This window comes from Dendroctonus ponderosae, unplaced genomic scaffold (assembly GCF_020466585.1).
Source record: "Dendroctonus ponderosae isolate FM_Combo_2020 unplaced genomic scaffold, Dpon_F_20191213v2 Dpon_F_20191213_4, whole genome shotgun sequence".
Lineage (NCBI taxonomy): Eukaryota > Metazoa > Arthropoda > Insecta > Coleoptera > Curculionidae > Dendroctonus > Dendroctonus ponderosae.
The window spans coordinates 15,731,569-15,738,202 of NW_026018611.1; the positions used below are offsets into that span (position 1 = coordinate 15,731,569).

The 6,634-nt window shown below is 34.0% G+C and overlaps 2 protein-coding genes across 3 annotated transcripts in view; one reads left to right on the forward strand and one right to left on the reverse strand.

The window, feature by feature from the left end:
• Positions 1–444: 444 nt before the first annotated feature.
• On the reverse strand, positions 445–4,545 carry LOC109541260. Of its 2 annotated transcripts, none has more exons than XM_019910064.2 (3): positions 4,415–4,545; positions 3,942–4,354; positions 445–818 (listed from the first exon to the last, which is right to left on the reverse strand). In XM_019910064.2, exons 1-3 carry the CDS (start codon positions 4,432–4,434, stop codon positions 616–618), a joined length of 636 nt encoding a protein of 211 aa, XP_019765623.1. In that variant the 5' UTR covers positions 4,435–4,545; the 3' UTR covers positions 445–615. The 2 variants fall into 2 exon arrangements, with proteins under 2 accessions (XP_019765623.1, XP_019765624.1); XM_019910065.2 differs by having other exon boundaries at positions 3,942–4,365; positions 4,415–4,544.
• Positions 4,546–4,736: 191 nt separating this feature from the next.
• Positions 4,737–6,634, forward strand: part of LOC109541261 (biotin--protein ligase) — a 53,728-nt gene continuing 51,830 nt past the window's right edge. The window contains exon 1 of the mRNA XM_019910066.2: positions 4,737–4,791. The gene's annotated coding sequence lies outside the window, so the exon portion shown is untranslated. The remainder of the gene's footprint in view (positions 4,792–6,634) is intronic.

Genomic DNA, 6,634 nt, shown 5'->3' on the forward strand with positions numbered 1-6,634 from the left:
TATTGTATAGAAAACGCCACGCCACAATGGACGAAAAGAGCTTCGTTCCAAATAACCTAAAAATCTGTGAAAATATTAGATATATGCTGTATTTTAGAAGATACCAATGTATTTATACTAGCGATGATAGTTTTTTTTTATATAAGCTTTTACTTTGTTGATTTTCTGTTGTTAATTTTTTCGGCAAATTGTCACCGTAAAATTTGCTTTGTAATGTTAAAGAATTCTGTTTTTTACACTAGCGAAGAAAATATTGAAACGCTTTATTTATAGACGTCTTTAAGGCTATCTTAAATTTTTGATGGTTGAAGTTTTAATTTATGGTTTTAGTGCACGTGTTCAATATTCTCTTTCGCATCATTGTTAAATTATTTTTCAACTTAATTTGGTGAGTCCTAATTTTATCTGTGTTCAATTACGATTAAGATAAAAAAGAAAATAGTATTAACTACAGACATGTATTTTATTTACGCAATTACATGAGTGTTACAACAATTTTCCTAAAATCCATTATAATGGCCACTAAAATTATGTGATTTTGTATTTCAGCAATAAATTATAGACAATTTTAACAAGACAGTACCAGTGAGCACTCCATTGTTTGGTGTTACAGAGTTACATTTTACGGGACATATTCTCATTAAGGACATCATCTGTTCGGGACTGTTTCTGCAACAGTGGCTTGGCGTTTATCAAATAATTTATATCTTCATTAAACCGTTCAGAACAGTTGAATTGCGTCGCAATTTCTTGTAGGCGTTGTAGACCAGTTTTCAATTTTTGAATTTGTTTCAGAAGCATGGATATTTGATCTCTTCCTGAAATATAAGTCAAGATCAATTCATGCTATTTTCAGTGGGTGTACCGCGGACGGTAAAAAAGTACAGGTACTTTGACGAAACGGTTGACGAGTAAAGCAGATGTTATGCAAAGCAATTTTAAAAGCGGTATTCGCAAGCTCAAAAGTCGAGACGCACCCTGGTGGCTAAAATGATAACTACACGTTAAGTAGTAATTTGACACTTGTTTTGTTGACATTGGTGTTTACTTTTGATTATGATTTGTTTGGTTTTGTTCTCATCAACTTTCACAAGTTTTTAAAGAAATAGAAACAGACCGAAAAGTATTGTTTTATGTTATAGATGTCATCAACTCCAATAAATAAACAAATCTGACAAGTCTCAATTGTCACTCGACAACGAGTAATTTGACGTTTCGCAGCGCCACCATCGGTAGTTGAACTCGCGAGTTCAAAAGACCAAACGCCCACTGGCGGCTAAATTATAACTACACTAGTAAAATTTTACATTTATTTGATTAGTAATGTCATTGTGGTTTGTTCTACTCAGCGTTTGCAGGCTTTTAAGCAAATAGAGACATTGAAAATTGTTTTAAGTTGTAGACTAAAAAACAAAGACTCAAACATGGGATGTCTTGAAGGTATTATTAAGGTATTCGTGATTTTTGCAGCAAACAATGGCGAGCAACGTTTACGTTTTGCAGCGCCCTCATCGGAAGTGGAACTCGCGAATTTAAGACAAAAATATCTGAATATAAAATAGGTATTAGTCGATTTTTTCTCTGAATAAAACAGTTTATATAGATTAATTACGAGCAACCTTGCGATCGGCCGATGTACAACATTTTATAGAAAACGTTTTTTCACTACTATTGTTTCAAAAATCTCAAAGGAAAAATGAGCGAAGCTTATATAGGATGGATATATGTGTTACAATATGTGCCGAAGAAAGTGGCTGAACATGGCTCGAATGAAGTGTTACATTCAGACTGTTGTTTCAGCTTGTGACAAGTTACTGATTTTTTTGGAAAAAAAATGCGCTAACCCAACAAAATATTACAAGATGAATTTGTGAAGCAAACCGGCAGCTGAAGAACAGTGAAGGTTTTGCCCAAACTAGACCATCCTCATTTATCGGATGTCATGCGTTAGGAAAATCTTGTTAGGCCCGATTTGCCACAATAATGGGAAAATCCAGAGGATTGAAGTCCGTACTTATGGGTGGCTAAAGCAATAAGGCTCCAACGATATAGAAAGGTGCCATAATAAAGTAAACAGGTACCAGACGCAAAAGATCTGTTGAAGCGCCAGCTGCATAAACCACATGGTTAAACGAAACAAAACTCCTTAAACGAAGTGGAACATTTTCAAGCACCTGAAAACATTTTAGATACAGTTGACTATTTACTTTAAAAGTTGAAATAAATTGTCAACAACATCGCACCAAACATTACTTTTATGTTGGAAGCGTCTTGCTTTCACAATATGGAATTTTTTCCCACAGCTGAATATTTTGCCATATAAATGTTCTACGGCTAGAAAACGCTGCCTCATCAAAAAAATAAAATTTTCCCCAAAAAAATGCATCGATGGTTTGTTCTCGAAGAAAATGGTCAAAACGTAATCGAGCAGAACCTTGCGGCATCAAATTATGAAGAGGAGTTAGATAAAATGAATACAGTTTCTCATTTTCAGAATTCTCCAAACCCTAAGCTGAGTTACATGTACCTGTTGCAGTACCGGCCATTCGGGGTGAAGTGGAGGCGAACGCAAGCAGACCTTTATTGGTCAATAAAGTTTTGTTCAAGAATACTTTTTCGTCAAGAATATGAAATGCGTCGCGTAAAAAAGTAGTCAACCGTCATATTCCCGTCGGTTAAGTTCCTAGTATCGTTACTAGTAGGAATACATTTTTGCTGGATAAATTCGCCGTAAAACACAGGGAGAGGATTTGATGAATTCTATTTTTTTCTTGGAATTTGAAAATTATAAGAGATTGTTGCACACAATACTAAAAATAAAAAATCCAAATTAGTTATTTTTCCTGATGTGCTCTATTATTAGTAAACCCATGGCAATTTCCTTAGAAATTATTGTTTTTTGTCTTAAATAATTGCGTTTTAGTAAAAAAAGTCATTTTATGTGAAGGCGGACACTTATTAATTTTAAGACTACAATGAAGAAAACGTTGCTAGGGCGCTCGAAGATAGGCAGAAAAAGTTCAAGACAGGCGGCTTGAATCATGAAATTCTAAAATCCACCCTACACGATAAGAGAAATTAATACAAACTAAGACACATGGCGGAGAGTGCCTAATTTCCCAAGAAGAAGAGAAACTTAATAAAAATACACCTCTTACTGGGTGCTAAGACCATTTTTACCGCTGAAGGGCCCCCCGCCTTCAGCACACACATTGGGGTGAAGGCGGACCCCTTTATCTAAAAAATTGGGAGGGAATGAAAAGTTAATTTGTTTTATTATGGAATTCGACAAAGGAGACCCGAAAGACTAAATTATTTTATTGGAAATTTTTCCAAAATTATACTTTTTATTAAGAAAAACATTGAGAAAATCGTCCGGCTTCACCCCGAACGACGGTACTTAAAAGACGATTATTTCAGGACTTTCAGAGCCCTAACAATAACTTTCTCTTCCTGCTCAATATAAAATTTTGGGACCCACGCGGAAATGATTTGTAAGGTAAGTAGGAGTGGAGTTTAGAAAGGTCAAAAAAGTCACTCTTCTGGATTTCTATAGATGAACCATTTCATCTATTCCCAAAGAAAGAAATACTACACTGCATACTGCAGGCTTCATTAGAGGAAACGACCGTTAGCTAAAACAGGCTTTAAAAAAAATCAGATCGCGCAAATAAGTGTATAGAAGTAATGTTTTCGAACATTTGAGACAAATGAGTGTTATTTGTTTATACATATGTAGTTATTTGGATTGTTTAGTAATAATTTTTGTAAGTTTTGAAATTTCAACTAACTGAAGTATGAATGAAATGGAACACATTCCGAATCACCTTATACATATAGGTACGCTCGTAAGCTACTTATTTGTGTTAAATTTGAAGTTACCTTGCATTTTGAACTGATTTGAGAAGAAGATATTGTGGATTATCGTTTATAGTTCTTACCTTTTGAAGATATTTCAATTCGCTTGCTGGTCAAATTCTTCATCAAGTCTCGCACGTTGGGCTGGACTTCTGCATCTCTATTTTTATCATCACGACTGCTTTCCAAAGTGTTGATAAAACTGACTCTGTTTAATTCGGGTTTGTGACCTTTCGGAATAATGTTAATTTCACTTTCATGTTTGCACGTTACGACATCTCCGTGTTCAGTTTCAATCGAAAACGAGCGCTCTTTTTTTGATTCAATGCGTTTTCTTTCGTAATATTCCAAACTTTGCAGAACTTTATTCTGTTTCGAGCTCATAGGTGAGTTCATTTTGAATTTTTCATCCGCGTTTGCGAAGCAATAAATAACGACTTTCGATTTCGTATTGTTGTATTTCTTATCCGAGGAGTCAATAATCCGTTGAATTAAGCTGAAACGAAGCTAGGCAATTAGGTGCTTTCCAAGCTTTTGAGATAAGCAGTCTGCTTACCTAAAAATGCTTCGTAGCATGATCCGATTATGAAAAAATCAGTTGTTTTCATGCATTTGCGAGAAATTTGCACCATACGTTAGCCGAAAATTTGCTGATTTTGACGTTTTCTTTTTTGACTTTGAAATCTCAAAGCCCGCTTAAATGTTTACAGGCGCATTTCATTGTTTATAAGAGTCGGCCAAGAAAATGAATTACATGCTGATTATTTCTACTAAAGATTCAAATGCCCAATTGAGGTAGATAAGTTCAATAAAACCGACACCTTTCAAGTTAAGCATATTTTGATTTTAAATCCGAAATCAGTATAAATTTGACTTGAAGTAGGTTAGGTGGCAACACTGATTGTCAGTATTGTGATTTGTTGCTGAGGAAAGGTAAGCAAATTTTACCTTTTTAGCAAATGTTATTAAACTAGTTTGCCGGTATAAATAGTAGATTTTCATCTGATTTGGAGTGTATTCCTGCAAGTAATGTCGAAAATAAACAAAATCCTGCAGTACTTCCGGGTTGTTATGTCCACATCAGTGGAAACATACATGGATCAATGAAATTGTTTTCAATTTCAACTTGTTTTATCGTCTATTCTGCTTCTATTCCAACCAATGCTCTTATTGAACTACATGAATAACCTATCATTTGCTGAAGATACAAACTCGATTTGCAGGATTTTCTGTCAGCGATCCGTGAAACAGTTCTGAAGGATATTGTTTATTGGGAAACTACTGCATTTTAATCATAATTGAAGCTTATGTGCAAGCTTGCGATTTTTAACAAGGATTTATTAAACTATCGACGTTTGAATTCAAGGTGTTTCATGAGGAAGGGGCATTATTTTAACCACGTATTCCAGGTCCGAAAACAACCCTAGATTTACGTGTTGAAATTTAATTTCAAAAATAATAAAGTATAAACTGGCGATTCGAATTCCGAATTTTTTGTTTTTTTTTCTTTTACCATAAAGAACACTTGAAATTCAATTTCAGCGAAAGAAATTTCTGGATGGTCCATAAATAAAGCTAGAAAACACAACAAAAAAGCTTTTGAAATTCGCTTTTCCAAAACTACTCGTGTATATACAGGGTGGTCATTTTCTGAATCTTCAGTATTCTTCTGAATCTCTTCAATATCATTGGGGTTTGTCATGTAGATCTTGTTTTTAAGGGTACCCCACAGAAAATTGTCCAGAGGTGTTAGTCCAGTGATCGTGCTGGCCACCGAATGGCTCCTGCATTGGGAATCCAACTAAGAAAATGTTGTAAATATTCACATACAACTCGTGAGTTGTGTGGAAGTGCACCATCACGTTGAAAATATGTCAATTTTCGGTACGCTGCTAACGGCAAACTATCCAACATGTCTTCAAATTCATTTTGTAAAAAGCCTAACTATCTTTTGCTATTTAAAGTGTGATTATAAAAGAATGGACAATAATTTTATCAGTAAATTGCCATCATCAAATTTCTTGTTTCCAGAGCCTACTACACATTTTTAATGTTCTTTTGAATTTTTACGGTTAAAAAAAAGATAAACATCAGTTAACATCAGGAACAGTTATATCGTTAAATTCAGAAAAAAATAAGGATTTTGAAAGGCCCACTGCCAACTATGATTTCCATTTAAAAAAACATAAATTTATTTTTTATCTCGTAAATCAAGTTGACTATGACAACGAGTGCTAGTTTGTTGGATTCACCGCAAAAAGTTCTATCAAGGGCAAATTTAACTTTTTTCTAACTTAAGCAGTTTACGTTACACCGATGTTATAACTTAAAAAATGGTGAGCGTCACGGGACGCTCGACAGAAGTGATAACTTCATATATTTATAGAAACCATAAAATATTGAACTTGTTTAACGCATGATGGCAATAATAATTTTATTTTATAATTTTAATATTCTTGTTAGTATAATAATTTATAAATGGATCAGGAATAGGTAAAATTTAATTTCCTTTTGAATGTAAAATATCTTTTTTATTTGCAACATTTAACATTATTTAACGAGAGGTTGTACATATTGTTCTTCTTGGGTTTGTGTAAACTCCTCTTCTTGAGTTTCTGTATTTTTTAGTCGTAATTTCTTGTTTGCTTTGTATAATCTTTGACGTTCAGCACTTGTTCGTGGTTGATGAAAGCTACTTTGAGTTGATCTATTACTTAATGCTCCTTTTTTAGCACGAAATCGTTTTTGGCGTTCAGCATTACTTAATACTTTTCGC

Bases quoted from the DNA above. Each gene is read 5' to 3' on its own strand.
- LOC109541260 (XM_019910064.2), bottom strand. From the start codon at position 4,434: ATGCTACGAAGCATTTTTAG. The intron at 4,355-4,414 runs GTAAGCAGACTG...GCTTCGTTTCAG, and splicing joins ATGCTACGAAGCATTTTTAG to CTTAATTCAACGGATTATTG. The intron at 819-3,941 runs GTAAGAACTATA...CTTATATTTCAG, and splicing joins AATTGAAATATCTTCAAAAG to GAAGAGATCAAATATCCATG.